Source organism: Bubalus bubalis, chromosome 3 (genome assembly GCF_019923935.1).
Source record: "Bubalus bubalis isolate 160015118507 breed Murrah chromosome 3, NDDB_SH_1, whole genome shotgun sequence".
Taxonomy (NCBI): Eukaryota; Metazoa; Chordata; class Mammalia; order Artiodactyla; family Bovidae; genus Bubalus; species Bubalus bubalis.
Genome location: NC_059159.1, coordinates 8,576,333 through 8,595,746, shown reverse-complemented (window position 1 = coordinate 8,595,746; position 19,414 = coordinate 8,576,333). Strand labels below are relative to the sequence as shown.

General features: G+C 44.4%; 1 protein-coding gene across 1 annotated transcript in view; it reads right to left on the bottom strand.

Moving 5' to 3' along the window:
* Positions 1-19,414, bottom strand: part of SEC14L1 (SEC14 like lipid binding 1) — a gene marked incomplete at its 3' end in the record, with an annotated part of 43,726 nt that overhangs the window by 9,882 nt on the left and 14,430 nt on the right. The window contains 2 exon segments of the mRNA XM_045164758.1: positions 681-812; positions 934-1,083. Of these exon segments, the coding sequence (XP_045020693.1) occupies positions 681-812; positions 934-1,083 (282 nt within the window).

Sequence of the window (19,414 nt, the reverse complement as noted above, 5' to 3'; positions counted from 1 at the left end):
GAGGGAGCAGAGAGACCAGGGGCCCTTTGGGAAGCACACCGACGTGATCAGAGGCCGTGAGACGGTGGGCAGGCCTGTGCACGAGGCAGCCAGGACACACAGGGGAGAGGAAGAGAAAATGCAGGGCCTCGTGAGCCACCATGAGGCTTGTGGGTTTTTCCTCTGAGTGAACTGCAGACACTGCAGAGCTCTGAGCCCTGAGAAAGCATGACATGATCTGACACACTTTAAACGGATCACTCTGGATTCAGTGTCAAAGATACACTATAGGAAGGTGAGGGAGGAAGCGAGAGACCTACTGGGTTATTCCAATACTCTGGTCAGAGAAGTTCTTGCTCTGGGTGGTGAGCAGGGAAGACGGGAGGCAGATAAATGCACTCAGATCCAATCTCAGAGGGACACACATTTCAAAAGTGTTAGCGTGGGCCAGAAACGACATGGCGTATTCATATTAAAGAACAAACCAGGGCATCACTTGGCCACCTTAACTGCTGCAACAATGTAGTCCATCCTGCAGGACACCCCAGCTGCCACCCTGCTGATCCCACGCATTAGAATCCAGTAACTGTGTGACGGAGAACTGCCCGCTCAGACAAAGACACGCGCTGCCTACCGCGAGGCCCAAGGGCTCTCGGAAGGCCACGCCACACCTCGCACCTCCGCCCGGTGCGGCTACTCACGCTGTAGCAGCAGTGTTCATTGATGATGACCCGATTAGAAAACGTTTCATTATGGGCCTCAATGTGCAAAGTGCGTTCCCGAGAGTTCAGTGAGTTTTTCTGGATAAAATAAACGTAATCAACTCCTGCAATCTTCAAAACAGAAAGAAAAAAGGGTTAATGAATAACACCCAACTGCAACCAACAGAAGCAATAAGCACAAATTCATTTTGGTTTTGGGGGGATTGCCTTTTAAGGTGTCCTTTCCAGTTACCTTTTTCAGCAGTCGAGGAGCATCTATATCCAGTTTGCAGCGCCTTTCTATAACGTGAATAGCCCCATCTTCACTCCTGAATTCATTCACAGTGTCACTGTCCACAAACATTGGAATCAAAGGACACGTAGGGAACCTCCTTTCATAGGCCTGTGAATACAATTTTGAAAAAAAGGAATTGAACAAAGATACAGCCTGGCAGTCTGGCATTGATGGTCTCCCTGGAATAAAGGCATCTCTTCATACACACCAACAGTTACATCACAGCTACCTTCATCTTTACACCTTAAACTTTCATTATTTGAAAAAAGAAAGACATTCTGTGTGCATGGATTGGAAGACTCAACACAGTAAAGATATCAATTCTCCCCATATGGATAGAGAGGTTTAACATAATTCCTTTAAAATCCCAGCAAGATTTTCTTTTGCAGCTTATGGACAAGAGTACTTTAAAACTTACACCGAATGGCGATAGAACGAAAATAGCTAAAGCAATTTTGGAAAAGAAGACTATGTTGGGAAGCACCCCTTCCCATCTCAGTATGAACGCTTGCTATGCGGCTACAGGAATCCAGACTGTGTGCACAGGTGGAGGGAAAGACACAGAGCTCCGTGGGTGGATCAGGGAGCCACAAACTGACCCACACAAATGTGCCCCCAACTGGTGTTCCGCCAACAAAGCTGCTAAAGCAATTCAATGGAAGAAGGATGGCCTTTTCACAAGTATTATTGGAGAAATTACATATCCATAGAGAAAAAAAAGGAACCTGATGAACCCCATACTTATAAAAACTATCTCAAAATGGATTATGAACTTAAATATGTTTGTAATGTAGTTTTAAAAATTTATTTTTTGACTGCACCATGCAGCTTGTAGGATCTGAGTTCCAGGACCGGGGATCAAACGTGAAACGTGGGCCCTTGGTAGAGGAAGCACAGAGTCACTGGACCACCAGGGAAGTCCCTGTAACATTCTTGAAATGACAAACTTGCAGAAATGGAGAGCAGGTTAGCGGTGCCGGGGACGAGAGGGGAGCGAGTGTGACCGTAACAGTGCAGCAGGAGGGCCCTTGGGAGACGCTCTGTCTCTTGACTGTATTGTGTTGATATCCTGGATGTGATGCTGAACCACAGTCTCTTTGGATGTTACTGTCGGGGGGAAAAATGAGTCAAGAGCCTGTGGAATCGCTCCATAGTATTTCCTGGGAATAATATGCTATTAATATCCTATAAGTCTATCATTATTTCAAAATACAAAAACTTAAAGAAGATTTGCTATATAATTTGTCCAAACTTTTAGAAAATGCACACAGGCACCAGATTTGGTTTGCTCCATAGCCACCCGTGAGCATTACTGATCTAAGATAACTGAAAAAAATAAAATAAAATAAAGATAACTGAAGCCGTCCAGTGGCTCGCAGGTGTGGGTGAGCAGGAAACCACAGGACATGGTGGGGAGAAGACACCTGAGAGAGGAAGCCCAGAGCTCGCCTCTCAGCTCTGCTCCCCGTAAGGACAGGCACCAAGGTGACCGACATGCCACTCCCCTCTGAGGCTGCAGGAGAAACAGGACAAGGGGAACCGAGACATCCCATCTGGAAACTAATGACAACCAAGCACAGATCTGAGGAAGAAACTTATGGTGCTGAAAAGATTAATCAGTGCGGAGGTGGCACACACTGCCCTGACTTTACCTCTAGAAGAGTGGCAGCAGTTTCAGAGCACTATCATGCTAAAAAGTCGGTCTTCCTGGGGAAGTTCCACAGGCGGTCACAAGAGACCCCGTGAAACACCAGAGCAACTGGGCAGCTCCTCCACCCAGGATGCTCATGACCGTTTCATTTCAAGTGACTCAGTTTTCTGTATGTGTCTCATCTTCTCTCCATCACATTATCAAGTTTCCCCAATCTGAAACATGAATGCCGCACTCCTCCTGTCCACCTTATTTAAAAGGCACCAAGCCAGGCAACATGCGACGGAGGGGAAGAAGAAGCAGACAGTTCAGGAAATGGAGTCAGGGAAACACACAAGTGTCCTAAGAATAGGCAAGCGCTCTAAGGGCGCAAGGAGAAAAGAGTAAACAGCTTGGAGGGGTGGAGGCTCCGGAAGGCTTCAAGGGAGAGGAGGAATAACACTGGGCCTCAGTGGAAAGGTCTGTGCGTGGTCAGTGATGAGGGGAGAGCATTTTCAGGACAGAGAACCCAGGAGTGAGACTCTAAGGAAACCTTGGGGTGAGCGGGGACCCACAGCTAGCAGAGGACGGAACTGGCGACCTGCACTCTGACACTGACTGCCACGCTCCTGCTCAGAACCAACCATGTGGCCAGGCCCCCAGGGCGGGTGCATATGTGTGTGTTTGTGTGTGTGTGTGTGATGGGGGGGACCAGGACCAACAGAAGGCCCTGCCTTCCTGGAGCTGCCCTCCTCGTGGGAAAGGAGGGGATGCCACCATGTGACTAGATGGTCTGGAAGGGAGGCAGAACTCACGTGGTGACCAACTGTATTTGCTTTTTAAATGTTTTTACTTTGGGACCTGAAAATACATTCTTCATACTTATCTACTCCCCTTCATTCAAATATATTCTGAATCCCGTTAACTGCTAGCATGGGATATAAATCACAGGAAAATTCTCTTCATGCCTTTTATAATAAACAACATTTAAAAAGTTTATTCAACTGCTGAGATCATACCTCAGATAATTTAGGCCTCAATGAGGCCCTAAAATTTGTTAGTATTAGGCACTGCACACACAATTCTAGAAAAAAAAAAAAATGCTGGGTATCCTTTGTTCTACACACTGACATTGTCTAAACTGACTTCTAAATTTTCCTACATTAAAAAAAAAAAAAGGCTTTGTACATTCCAGCACTATGACATGTCAAGAAACTGAGATTACAAGGGCTTCAAAAAAAACACAATTCTTCTTAAGTGACATAAAGGGTAGAGTAAGTCCTTGGCAAGAAGCAACCTAAACTCAGCCCTCTACCACTTAAGTACCTATTATATCATTTGCAAAATACCCACAACATCCTTTAAATTCCTGAAATAGAGTGGTCAGCATAAGGCATTACCCACACAGGCTAGCCCTGAATTTAAAAGAGAAAAAACTTTCCATTCCCTGTAAATCTATCCCTCCACATAGACGCGTATTCACCGAGACATTCATTTTCACCTCGGTGTGCCCCAACCAGCTGGTATTTGAGGTATCCAGGCTAAAGGGTCACTAGCACAGGGGTCGGCATGTTCCTCTCCAAGGCTCAGCCCGTGTGGAAAGTGGTTAGTAAGCATCTGGCCTCCTCCCCCTACTTGGCTACAGGGCAGAGACCAAGTCCTACTTCTCTTTGATTATCCAGAAGAAGGACCTGACTCACTGTCTGAAACAGAGTCACTGTTCAACAAACATTTTTTGAAATATGGAATAAAAGCTTCCTAAATAAATCAATGAATCCAGCTTTGTGTTTCTGTGCTCACGTACCCTGGCTTATCTTTAGGAGATATGTGAGGCTATTGAATTTTGTGTACTGTTAGCACAGAAAACTAACTTTCTAGAGGATTAAGGGAAAGGAAGACTGAAAGAAGTTGACAAAACTTTAGTCTCTGAAATTGCTCAGGCTATCAGCAGTATTCTTGCCTGGGAAATCCTGTGGACAGAGGAGCCTAGCGGACTACGGTCCATGGGGTCGCAAAGAGTAGGACCCGACTTAGTGACTACACCACCACCACCGCCACCCTAGTTTTTCAGCACAAACCAAAACCTATAAAGTTTCTGAAGCCTCTGAAAATTAGAAGCATTCTAATTGTATTAAAATATTTTATTAAAAGCATTTACGTTCTAGCTCTATCTGGAAGGGCCTAGAAGATATGACACCTCAGCTGCAACAAGCAAACTTGGCATCCAGTTCCTATTTTCCAAATACCACTCCCTACTAAAAAGGAAGCTGTGCTCCTTGGAGAAAAGGCTGATTACAAGTCTGGAGCAAATAAAGGTCAAGGTGAGTCTGAAGCATTTCTTACCAGAAATCAAGAAAGTGCTCAATGACTGATGGGGAACCAGCCCGAATGGGTTCCCCTTGTCAATCCCCGGATAACTGGAGCACCAGAAAGAAAAAAGGCGATAAACCATTATAAACCATAGAGAAATACTCAAGAAAAATGGGCAGGAAAGGAAATTTAACAGAAAAAGATCATCCAATAATCACAGAAGGAATGACATAATTAGAAAAACCACATTCTGCAACCATCAATTTATAATAACTGATTCAAGCAAGGATCATCAAGGGATGCTACAGAAAGGGAGTTGCTGGAAGACAGCACAGCCTCAAATTATGATCCTGCTAGTTATGAGTGACAAAGGCACAACAGAACCACTATCATGGAAAGATCCAGGAGACATCACCTTCACCATGCCTGGGGACAACCTGACAATCTGCTGGACGCGATGGAAGCACACACAAGCTTGAGTCTTCGTGATGCAAACGGCGAACTAAAGCTAATCAAGAGGAACAACCAGACCAACCCAACTTATGGAATATTCTGCAAAACAACCAGCCCAGACCTTCACAAAAGAAAAACTGTCAATTTCCCCGGTGAGCCCAGTGGTTAAGACTCCGTCCTCCAATGCAGGGGGTGTGGGGTCAATCTCTGGTCAGGGAACCAATGTCCCATACACCATGGGAGTGGCCAAAAATTTGAAAAAAGAAAAACTGTCAATGTCTTGATAAACAAAGAAAGTAGGGGAGTGTCTAGAATTAAGACAACTGAAGAGACAGGATTATCGAATGCAATGCTGCCCTGGCTCCTGGACTGGAATAAACATAGCTCTAGAAAATAGTTAAGGAAATGTGACTGTATTAAGTAGTATTAATTGCATATTAAGTAGTATTAATTGCATATTAAGTAGTAGTATTCTATCAGTGTCCGATTTCTCAGTTGTGGTAATGACAGTTACATAGGAGAACATCTATTCTTCAGTATTTAGGGCCAAAGTGTTAAGATATACACAGCTTACTTTCAAGTGGTTCTACGGGGAAAAAAAGGTGTATGTGTGGGAAGGAACAAAATAAAACAAACATGTTAGTTTAGGTGAAATGTGTACAGGTACTCACTACACTTTATCAACTTTTTTAATAGAAATTTTTCAAAACAGAAAGTTGGGAAAAATATTAATAGGGAAAATTCACACGAAAACCAACGGTGCCTCTGCACATAACTGATTAAGTGCAACATGGTCACACTTACCCGTGAAACTGTTTACGCGGTCAGGTGCGCCCACAGCCCCGTCCAGGCAGAGGCCAGGTGTGCAGTCCAGGGGGCCCTCCTCACGGGGCCGCCTGCCCCGGCGGCTTGCTGTCGCTCGGAGGTGAGACACAGGCCCAGGGAACTCAAGCTTCTGGTTTCTAAATCCCGATTTTACGAAGTGACCCTATTTTTAAAACCCTGTTTGGGACAAAGAGCCCACACGTGCAGGCCTTCCATTTTATTTCTGCAGGAGGAAATCTCCAGAAGTGAGGAAGAACCCCACGTTTCAACCACCACCAGGTTCCAATCACTTCATCAGAAAGAAGAGCCAAGGGAACTTTCAAATGCCTTTTTTTTTTTTTTTGCCAATTATCTGCAGTACTATCAAGTCATTTCCTAATCACACTCAATATTTATCTAACACAAAAACCAAGAAAGGCTGAAGGAAAGTAACTCTTCCAGAAGTAATTGCTTCAGAGGGAGAGGCATGTTCTTTGATGTTTCCTCTTAAAAGGAAAAATTACTTTTGGAAGAAAAATAACCACTGCAGTCATTTGCTGGCTCTCTCTAACACCGCGGTCGTTCAGTCGGTGAAGGCAGCCCTACGGCCTTTTCCACTCTCCTCTGGGAGGAGGGCCGCTTCTCGGTGACAGCTCCCTCCTACCTTCCGACGCCCACCCTTCCTCTTTCAAAAGGGATTTCTGAGCCTGCAATTTGGGAGCTTGGCAACAGTACTTTGAGTTTTTAACCAACCTCTGAATGCAACTGTGACATAACTAAAAGCTAGTACTGTGCTAAAGACAACCATATTTCAGAGAAGACATTTCAACCTGTGAAGTAATAGCTTAACACTGCGTTCTGCCAGGAAAACCCATCCGAAAGAAATTCCATTTAAAGAACCCACCTTTAAATTCAACTGTCCATACCCAATTTAGCCAACAAGCTAAGCCAGCTCTTTTCCATGGAGAAACTTGGCTATCCTATGGCACCAGACAGGACCTTCATAAACAGGTCAGGTTTACACTGGAAGAATCAGTGAGTGAAAAAGTTAACTGTGGCTTTAGACTCTCTTAGAAATTGAAGTCATGAAGTGAACTGTTAGTTGCTCAGCTGTGTCTAACTCTATGCAACCCCGTGGACTGTAGCACACCAGGCTCCTCTGTCCATGGGATTTTCTGAGCAAGAATACTGGAAGTGGGTTGCCATTTCCTACTCTAGGGGATATTCTCGACCCAGGGATTGAACCCAGGTTGCTGGTGCTCAAAAAAATATACAACCCATCAAGAAAATGTGACAAATTGACCCAAGGCCCTCAGAGTTCTATTTCTATTAATCCTGCCTCTCAAATTACACACATGTGAAGAGGGCCTGTATATGCAGCCCTATGCCAAGGTTCTAGAGAACACACGAGTGGGAGACACAGGAACATGTGCCTGTATACAGGCAGCAGGGGGCCCCCAAGGAAAGGTAAGCAACGCGGGGTGGGCTGAACGACAACGCCCTGGCCGGGTGGCTCCAGAGGCTTCGTGGAGCCAGTAGTCTGCAGGGGGTCTTGAAGGGCGGGCAGCTTTAGAGAAGCAACCTGCAGAGAAGGGAACATTCCCGGTTGGGGGGAACAGGAGTAGAACCAAAAGTCAGCCAAGCTGGATGAGCCTGTGGCTGAAACTCAAACAAAAATGACCATCTAAGCCAACTGCAGATATGAAAGTGGCAACGACCCAGGGGACCCAGGGGCCCTGCGCGGTCACAACTCAGCCCCGCGTGGGGCTCACACTCCACCTCGAAACTGAGGCTCCAAATCAGATGCTATTTGTGAATAACCGCTCATACTTAACAAGTCAGTAACAAAACCAGAATCTGTGGATATCTGTGCCCTTTGAAGGAAAAGTTATAATTCAGTTAGTCATAACATATACTTCATTCATACAATTACTTACTGACAACCCAATCAGATTATCTATCTTCAAAGCAGTACAAGACTAGCAAACAAACCATGGTAAAATGGCACACACAACTGTATTAGGTAAGTTCTGTATTTATCCCAAAGTCAATTCCCTCCATTCCCAGTCTTCAGATGGATCAATATATCAAGTCATAACAACAGGATTGGAACCTGCTAGTAAGATCAAACAAGAAAACATAATGAACATACTAAAACTAAAACGATACATATAAAAATTTAATCTGCCCCAAGCCATTTCCCTCTCAGTTCAGTTTAGTTCAGTCGCTCAGTTGTATCTGACTCTTTGCAACCCCATGAATTGCAGCATGCCAGGCCTCCCTGTCCATCACCAACTCCCAGAGTTCACCCACATCATGTGCATCAAGTCGGTGATGCTATCCAGCCATCTCATCCTCTGTCGTCCCCTTCTTCTCCTGACCCCAATCCCTCCGAGCATCAGGGTCTTTTCCAATGAGTCAACTCTTCGCATGAGGTGGCCAAAGTATTGGAGTTTCAGCCTTAGCATCAGTCCTTCCAATGAACACCCAGGACTGGTCTCCTTTAGGACGGACTGGTTGGATCTCCTTGCAGTCCAAGGGACTCTCAAGAGTCTTCTCCAACACCACAGTTCAAAAGTGTTAATTCTTCGGCGCTCAGCTTTCTTCACAGTCCAATTCTCACATCCATACATGACCACAGGAAAAACCATAGCCTTGACTAGATGAACCTTTGTTGGCAAAGTAATATCTCTGTTTTTTAATATGCTATCTAGGTTGGTCATAACTTTCCTTCCAAGGAGTAAGCGTCTTTTAATTTCATGGCTTCAGTCACCATCTGCAGTGATTCTGGAGCCCAGAAAAATAAAGTCTGACACTGTTTCCACTGTTTCCCCTCTATTTCCCATGAAGTGATGGGACCGGATGCCATGATCTTCGTTTTCTGAATGTTGAGCTTTAAGCCAACTTTTTCACTCTCTTTCACTTTCATCAAGAGGCTTTTTAGTTCCTCTTCACTTTCTGCCATAACGGTGGTGTCATCTGCATATCTGAGATTATGGATATATCTCCCGGTAATCTTGATTCCAGCTTTTGCTTCTTCTAGCCCAGTGTTTCTCATGATGTACCCTGCATGTAAGTTAAATAAGCAGGGTGACAATATACAGCCTCGACATACTCCTTTTCCTGTTTGGAACCAGTCTGTTGTTCCATGTCCAGTTCTAACTGTTGCTTCCTGACCTGCATATTTCCCTCTAAGATCAAACATATCTGAAGCTTAAATTATGAATTCATCTTACACAACCTCAGATTCCATGATCCCAATAACACACTTTTTCCAGAGGTAGTATTTAGTCTGAGAAAGACTTTAGTTCAACCCATGGTGCCATAGGTCTAAGGAAAGGGCATTTAAGAGACTCATGCAACCCAACAAAGGAGGTTGATTTCTTTGCTAGAGCCACACACTGAAATGTGTGACGACTGCGGAAGGCACAATTATGGCTCAAAAAACAGATGGTGAGAGCACAGCTCACACACAGAATGCACCAAAACGCTCGCAACTACAAATATTTTAGACAATTTTTTTTAAAACCAGGAACACATCCTTTTCTCCCAACACCTACCCTCACAGTTAGCACACAATGATTTAACCGGCTCTGTTTACTTTTGATGAAGGAGCCATTTCATCGTTATCACTCTACGCAACAGAGGGGGACAGGCAGGCCCTGGAAGACACGCCGAGGGACTTTGCATCAACACGTCACAGTTCTTTTACTCACATCTGCTCCTTTGCTCCAAGAGTTCTGAACATGAAATGCTTTTGTTAAAGGATAAGAACTTTTGTTAACACACTTTAACAGACTGACAGAGCTACTGGATTTTCAAATAAAACTCAAAGGATAATCAGTATGCTTGACTAACTGCATCTTGCGCGTGTTAATTCAGATTAGAAAACTATGGCCCATACTTGTCCAAACTGCTTCGTGTTTCTGAAAGATCTCAAGACTGACGTTTCAGACAACAGCCTGGGGGCTCCATACCTCCAGAGGTTATTGTCGTGAAAGCCGCCGTGCGCAGCATTTCTGCTGGGCATCTGGAGCCATCTGTCCTTAGAGCACTGCTGCTTGGTGCACAATGCCAGAGGTTCCCAAATCTGGGTTCCTGGCACCCTTGGAATCTCGGCTTTCTCACGGTGCCCGAGGCCAAAGGAAATACCTCTTATTAGATTATGGGGTCCAAACAACTTAAAAAGCATTTGGGTCTTAATAACTTAGTAACCATTTGAAAAATAATACGCTTCTTAAGTTTAAGGAGAAAACGTTTTTGCTTCAGTCCTAAATAGCGAGAGTGATCTGAGGATGCGTGTGCACTCCTCTCAGACTCCCGCTGCCGCTGCTCTGAGTTCCTGCTGCACACAATGCACAGCAACCACCACAACCCCAGCCGCACAGAGATGCAACATCGAAGGAAGTGCAGTGTGATCCCGAAACCGTGAACTACCCTGAACCAAGAGTTTGCAGTGTTTGTGAAATGTGGAGTATCACAGTGCTTCCTCAAAAACTGAAACTGTCCTATAGCCCGGGTGCTCTGGGGTGCCTCAGAACACACTTTGGGAACTGTGGCTCCAAGGGCTCTAAATTTTATTCATTCGTTCACAAATTCCTCTGCCTATAAATACATTATTCAAAATACAAACAGGGACTTCTTTGGTGGTCCAGTGGTTAAGAAATCACCTTGCAATGCAAGGGGACAAGGGTTCGACCCCTGATCAGGGAACTAAGATCCCATACGTGGCACAGCCACTAAGCCCACGCGCCACGACCACCGAGCCTGTGGCCACAATGAGCGCCCAGGTGCCACAGCTAAGACCCAAGGCAGCCAAATAATTCAGTAAGTGTGTTTTAAAAATGAAAACAAACGAGCTTCAATCCAACTGATCACCCTCTACTATCAAACTTTCCATCAAATACAAAAGGTCCAGTGCTCAAGCTAAATTTCCAACTTCTGCATAAAGGCCTTCAAAAATCTAAGACGGGTGAGCAAACTTTTCTCATAAGTAAAGGGCCAAACAGTAAATATTTTCAGCTTTCTGGGCCAGACAGTCTCTGTGACAAATATTCAACTCTGCCTTTTGAGGACAGAAGCAGCCATAGACAATATGTGAACAACCCGAATAGTGCTCGGTTCCAATAAAAGTGTATTTATAGAGACTGAAATCTGAATTTCAGATACTTTTCACAAGCCATGAAACAGTCTAGAATTTTTCCCAATCGCTAAAAACTATAAAGACCTATTTTAGCTGGTGTACAAAAACAGACACTGGGAAAACTGATGCTGGGAAAGACTGAAGGCAGGAGGAGAAGGGGACGACAGAGGATAAGACGGTTGGATGGCATCATCGATGCAATGGACATGAGTTAGAGTTATCTCCGGGAGTTGGTGATGGACAGGGAAGCCTGGCGTGCTGCAGTCCATGGGGTCGCAGAGAGTCAGACACGACTGAGCGACTGAACTGAACAAAAACAGACAGCAGGCTGTCGTGTGCCCACTCCTGATCTAAGTGATTAACTGTAACGGGTTCCATATAATTATTTTCCCACAAAAACGCAAGAGTTATTTTAAATGCCAACCAGTCGAAACAGTGAAAGATAAAAATTCAAAATAAAACAGAAAGGATCATAAGGCCAATGGACTATCACTTGTACTTAACAGCTCTCTGTTATACAAGGGGGTCTCAACAAATGCATTTCTCACTTACACACACAAATCTGACTATGTACATTTAACCCAAGAAAGAAGTGGGGAGGAGAGGAGAGCACGAATGTGAATAAGGAGGGTAACCCCCACCGTTCTACTCAATGAACAGATGCACTCTAGAGCCACCCCTTCTATAATCTGCAGCCACCAACCACATGTGGCTATTTAAATTTAATTAAATATTAAAGAACATTAAAATTCACTCCCTCAGTCTCACTAGCCACATTTCAAGTTCAAGAAGTTGCTCTGATCTTGGCTGACTCACAATGCTAACTTCACTACGGTGATGGTCTCACAGGTACACACATGTCAAAACTCATCCAAGTATATATCTTTAAGAGATATAGTTTATATTTGTCATTTACATCTCAATAAAGTGGGGGAAAACAATAAAAACATAAATGCATATAGTTTAAAGGGCAGGCCAACTCTGGGAAGCATTTCTAATAGTGACCAGTATTTCCTGATAAAGAAGCTTGATTTGCCATCATCAGCACAGCAGGAAAACTCAAGGTTAAGTGAGAAGGAAAGCAGCACCATGGCACTATTCATAATTGCCAAAAACAGGAAGCAACCAAGATGTCCTACGAAAGGTGAATGGATAAACAGTCTGTGCGTGGTACATCCACACGATGGAGTCTTATTCAGCAATAAAGTGAGATGAACTATCGAGCCACAAAAAGAGGTGGGAGAAACTTAAATGATTACAGCTTTGAAAGAAGCTTATGTGAAAAGGCTGCAGACTGTATGATACCAACTCTCTGATAAACAGAAAAGGCAACACTACTGAGAGAATAAAAAGACCAAGGGCTGCCAAGTGTTGGGGAGAGAAGGTAGGGAGGAAGGGTGGGGCACAAAGGAGTTTTAGGGCAGAGAAACCACTCCGAGGACACTGTCCTGGTGGATATGGGATGTTAGACATTTGTCAAAACCCAAAGGCCTGTAAAACACACAGTGAATCCTAATGGAGATGATGGATTATAGTTAATAAACATACAAACCAATGAAAGAAACACACCACACAAGATGTTAATACAGGGGAAGCTGTAGAGGGGTATATAGAAATCCCATACTACCTGCTCAATTTTCTGTAATGTAAACCTAAAACTGCTCTAAAAATTATAATCTATTAAATATAAAGAAAAAAAGGAGTCAAGTAACACCCTGTTCAAAGGTAATAGCCTATTAACTACCTGAGCTATTGGAAAATTAAAAAGTTCTTCTAAGAAGAACCTAGAGAAATTCGTAACATCCTTTACTCAACATTCTCTCCCACAACAGACACTGCAGAGCAGGCACCCGGGATGCAGGAGGGAAAGACCAGGGCCGTCCCCACCAAGAGCTCTCACGAAGCGGGCAACAAGGCAGGGGCAGCACCCCCAGCACCGCTTGCCCGGGGGAGCCTGCACAGCCACATGGCAAGCGGGTTCACAAAGGTTAAAGCACGTACTAGGCGGGCTCTTGCTACAAAATGAGCTTCTCCCCGCTTTAAAATGAGGAAACAGAGGTTGAGAGAAGTCCAGTCCCGGAATCCGAACCCAGAGCAGCGTCACGTCTCAGGGGATGGGCCCTGGGAGAGAAGACCCAGCTCCAGTCCAACAGAGGGCCTTGGGAAGCTTACTCGGCATTGTTGAGTAATTCATCTTCTTCATCTTCAATTTCATCTTAGTTTCTTCATTTTTGATGTGCAGAATTGTAGAAGATTAAGAAAAAGAAAACGGAAGAGTGTTTGGCAGCCCTGACAAAGAGTACATACAATACTCAAAAAGAGAGGAAAAAGGTGCCTGATCACTAAGCAAAGACACTGCCACCCACGGTCCAGGAACTGATTTAGCTTGGCACAGAAAGAGGAAGAGAATCTAATGTGAATGGCTTAAAAAAAAATAAAAAATTCACCCTCAAAATCCTTGCTCACCAGGCTAAAATGACAATTTTATCTTCCATGGCCCTAAAAACACAAGATGTAAATAACATGAGACTTGGCTGGGAACCATTATAAGTTTATAATTAGCCCACTAAAAAAAAAAGGAACCAGGTGTGAATAGTATCATAGAGGTCTCCTTCTATAAGGAAAAAGAAAAAGTCAACAGAAATAAAGATAGAAATGATACCACTTCAACTTAGGGATTGAGAGTGAAATATTCCCTCTGTAGTGTGAAGAAAATACAAGAAACATATTGATTTAGTTATATAACTCGTTAATTCTACACTAAACTCAGTTGCTAGAAGCAGATATGGCCCTGAAGATTAACATGATCAAAGCCGAAAGAGAACTTTCATAAAATGAGTGGGGGGAGAAGGACTGCTGAGGAAACAAGATGTTCCCTGAAAGGTTTTGGTTGCAGGGAGCCCTGAATCGGGCTTAACGCTAATGGTAGTAACATGTTCCACAGAATGAAGAGACACAATACACTTGGATGGGAACGAACTCCCGTCAGGAAACCAGTGGCTCAGCTCTCATCTCGGCCTGAATGAATGGAAACATTAGACTATTCCTACAGCCCTGGAGAGACACCTACTGTTTCAAGGACAAAGCCCTTGCCGCTGGGCAACCTTGTACAACTCTACCCAAGTGCCCCAGCATGCATGGCCTCAAACTGTTTTTAAACTCACAGCTCCTAGCAACTTCCGAGCCTTTCCCTGCCCCCAGCCCGCCACTCAACTGTTGTTACTGGCCTCAGCTAGCCCGCAGCGTCCTTTCCCTCCCTGCCTCCAGCACTATCACTTCAGGACCAGACACCAACCAGGGAGCCAGAAGGCAGAGCCGACGGAGAGCCTGGGCTCATGTGTCAGCAGGCCCTGATTTGAATCTCAGTGGTACCACCTACAAGCGCCAGCCTTCTGTTACAGAAAAGAGGAAGATGGGCTGCATGCCACCAAAGATGGAGCACGAGGGGGAAGCTTACTGCCTGGCTGGGAACCGGGTCAGCACAGATCAGGCAGGAGGGAGAAGGAGGCTGGGGGAGGAGGACTGGGGAGGAACCTCAAAGCAAAGGATGCAACCTGGCTTTGTCCAAAGTCAGAAAAGCCCAGGGTCCGCGGCTGTCCTGCTGACAAGCGAGATCCGGGTTTGTGTGGACGTGAGCCAAGCTGCAGGTGGTCTGGGCGTGTGTGCGGCCATGCAGAACCCTGGCACCTGCACCATGGACAGTGGGCAAGGCAGTCAGGTCACCTGGCAAGCAGTTTAAATCTGTTTCCTCTTTGTAAAGTGGAATAAGAGAAGCGCCTACCTCTAAAGTTGTTAAGTCCCAGTTGTAAGTCCTGGGGATGTAATATCCGGCATGGTGACTTTACTTAACGACACTGTATTGTACATCTGAAAGTTGCTAAGAGATCTTAAAAGTTATCACAAGGGAAAAAAATGTGTAACTGTGAGGTGATGGATGTCAACTTTTATGGTAATCATTTCTCAAGGAACATAAAGTAGTATACTGCACACCTTAAACAAACACTAAGGGTTTCCCACAATGCAAAAGACATAAGAGACACAGGTTCGATCCTTAGGTCGGAATGATCTCCTGGAGAAGGAAATGGCAACCCACTCCAGTATTCATGCTTGGGAAATCCCACGGATAGAGGAGCCTGGCAGGCTACAATCTATAGGATCGCAAAGAGTCGGACATGACTGAAGTGACCTCACACACACACACACACACACACACACACACACACACACACACACAATGTTAAATGTCAATTACATCTCAACAAAGGGGGCAGAGTGGGGAGAAGAGCCTACCCACATAAGTGTGAGCCGTGAATGAGGCAGCAGCACACTGAACCCATACATGCTCATCCTCAATCCTGCATCTGTTAGATGTTCTTTAAGTGTTTCTTATACGGTGGTTCAGCTCTGGGACCCCCGGGGGCCTAGCAACCAGATCTCCCCAATGGGCTGTATGTACACTGGGTTCAGCTGCCCACATGGTGCCCAAGGCCCTGCACAGAGGCCTGCCCTACCACTCCCCTCCAGGAGATAAGAAGACCCCTGAAGGCAGAACTTGTTTGGAAACTGCTTCCCATCCCTCTATAGCTCCAGCCCTACTTTGCCTCTGGTTATAACAGAAGCAGAAGATATTAAGAAGAGATGGCAAGAATACACAGAAGAACTGTACCAAAAAGATCTTCACAACCCAGATAATCACGATGGTGTGATCACTGACCTAGAGCCAGACATCCTGGGATGTGAAGTCAAGTGGGCCTTAGAAAGCATCTCTACGAACAAAGCTAGTGGAGGTGATAGAATTCCAGTTGAGCTATTGCAAATCCTGAAAGATGATGCTGTGCAAGTGTTGCACTCAATACGTCAGCAAATGTGGAAAACTCAGCAGTGGCCACAGGATTGGAAAAGGTCAGTTTTCATTCCAATCCCTAAGAAAGGCAATGCCAAAGAATGCTCAAACTACCGCACAATTGCACTCATCTCACATGCTAGTAAAGTAATGCTCAAAATTCTCCAAGCCAGGCTTCAGCAATATGTGAACCGTGAACTTCCTGATGTTCAAGCTGGTTTTAGAAAAAGCAGAGGAACCAGAGATCAAATTGTCAACATCCGCTGAATCATGGAAAAAGCAAGAGAGTTCCAGAAAAACATCTATTTCTGCTTTATTGACGATGCCAAAGCCTTTGACTGTGTGGATCACAATAAACTGCGGAAAAATCTGAAAGAGATGGGAATACCAGACCACCTGATCTGCCTCTTGAGAAATCTGTATGCAGGTCAGGAAGCAACAGTTAGAACTGGACATGGAACAATAGACTGGTTCCAAATAGGAAAAGGAGTACATCAAGGCCGTATATTGTCACCCTGTTTATTTAACTGATATGCAGAGTACATCATGAGAAATGCTGGGCTGGAAGAAACACAAGCTGGAATCAAGATTGCCGGGAGAAATATCAATAACCTCAGATATGCAGATGACACCACCCTTATGGCAGAAAGTGAAGAGGAACTAAAAAAGCCTCTTGATGAAAGTGAAAGTGGAGAGTGAAAAAGTTGGCTTAAAGCTCAACATTCAGAAAACGAAGATCATGGCATTCGGTCCCATCACTTCATGGGAAATAGATGGGGAGACAGTGGAAACAGTGTCAGACTTTATTTTTCTGGGCTCCAAAATCACTGCAGATGGTGACTGCAGCCATGAAATTAAAAGACGCTTACTCCTTGGAAGGAAAAGTTATGACCAACCTAGATAGCATATTCAAAAGCAGAGACATTACTTTGCCAACAAAGGTTCGTCTAGTCAAGGCTATGGTTTTTCCTGTGGTCATGTATGGATGTGAGAGTTGGACTGTGAAGAAGGCTGAGCGCCGAAGAATTGATGCTTTTGAACTGTGGTGTTGGAGAAGACTCTTGAGAGTCCCTTGGACTGCAAGGAGATCCAACCAGTCCATTCTGAAGAAGATCAGCCCTGGGATTTCTTTGGAAGGAATGATGCTAAAGCTGAAACTCCAGTACTTTGGCCACCTCATGCGAAGGGTTGACTCATTGGAAAAGACTCTGATGCTGGGAGGGATTGGAGGCAAGAGGAGAAGGGGACAACAGAGGATGAGATGGCTGGATGGCATCACTGACTCGATAGACGTGAGTCTGAGTGAACTCCGGGAGTTGGTGATGGACAGGGAGGCCTGGCGTGCTGCGATTCATGGGGTCGCAAAGAGTCGGACATGACTGAGCAACTGATCTGATCTGATCTGATCTGATCTGATACAACTAACAATCTCCAATGAAACAGACTTAAAAGTTTTAAGCTTTAAGTTCAAAAGGTAGTATAGTTGATTTGAGGACTTCACAATCCATCATGAAAAAGAAACATGACCATGAGAACCATGACCATGAGAGTCGGACATGACTGAGCGACTGATCTGATCTGATCTGATTTGATACAACTAACAATCTCCAATGAAAAAGACTTAAAAGTTTTAAGCTTTAAGTTCAAAAGGTAGTATAGTTGATTTGAGGACTTCACAATCCATCATGAAAAAGAAACTTTACAGAAGGACATTTCCGCCCCCCACCCCTGCCCCCACCATTCTCCCGTAGGGTGATGAAGCAGAGTGTCAATTTCCACAGCTCTAAGTCAGACGCGAAGTTGAAGACACTGCCATCCCAAGTTTCCACTCTTAGCCTCACCAGTCAATACTCAGTTAAAACAACTGTCAAAGAGCTATCATTCCTGACCTACCGTGTGGAAGGGCTGCCCACTACCCCTGAGAACGGCTGAGCCAACAAGCCACTCAACTGAATGTTTATCCCCCTCTCCAACCTCTGGTTGGTTTCAACCTTGGTTGCATGTCAAACAAAACCCAATTTAAGGAGCTGATGGATCTGGAATTCATGAAAGTGTATAGCCAAACCTCTAACGCAAGAAAAATGGCTTTAGTAATCAAAAGATGGAAGTTTCCTTGGACCTTTAGTGTTGACCAGTTATTTTTCATTATAATGTTACTTAAATATGTACAAACTAGGCAAAAACTCATACCATTATAAAACTCAAACTAACACAATATACATTTAACGAGAAAGATGACAATTTGTTGAAGATGAAGTCCTCCTTCAACATGGGACTGAGCAGCAGGGCACAGCTGCTTTCAAACCTGGCAGGCCTGCACCAAGGCACGCCTTTGGAGATTCACCACTCCTACCACTTCTATTTAAGTCTCTATCTGTACAGCCCCCTGACTGCAGAGGAACTTAGCGTATACTTGGCTCAATCACATCATTTACATATTAATTCCACCTCTATTCTTTTTGTATTTGCTTTCAACCATTAAACCAGTATTGTTAGGCAAACAACCACAGTCAAAAAATGGGCCCAAGACCTCAAGAGACCTAATTTTCTTCAAAGACATATAGATGTGTGACAGGCACATAAACAGATGTTCAACATTGCTAATTATTAGAGAAATGCAAATTGGAACCACAATGACATCACCTCACACCAGTCAGAACTGGCCTTCATTAAAAAGTCTACAAATAACAAATGCTGGAGAGGGTGTGGAAAAAAGGAAACTTTCCCGCACCGTTGGTAGGAATGCAAGCCGGTGCAGCCACAGTGGAAAACAGGATGGAGGTTCCTTAAGAAACGAGAGTTGCCCTATGATCCAGCAAGCCCACTCCTGGGCAGGTATCTGGAGAAAACTATAATCTGAAAAGATTCGTGCACTTCTAAGGTTCATGGCAGCACTATTTACAGTAACCAAGACATGGAAGCAACCTAAATGTCCACCAACAGATGAAGGGATGAGGATGATAATGGTGTATTAAAGCAAAAAGCACAACATTAACCAATCCCAGTTAGAAAATTAAAGGATACTAGTCAGAAAACACAGAAGTACACATATCTTTAAGTAGATCTTTATACTTAAGATATCTGTCATTGTCAATAAATCTTGAAGGACAAATGTTTCACAGGCCACAATTACTCGAGCCCTAGGCAAACAAGAATGTCTGGAGTGTTACGAAGGGTTTCTCTTCTCTTAGTTTTTTAAATTTAAAAGTCAAGTGACTGATTCATGATCCAACAGAATCCAAAACATGCCAGGACT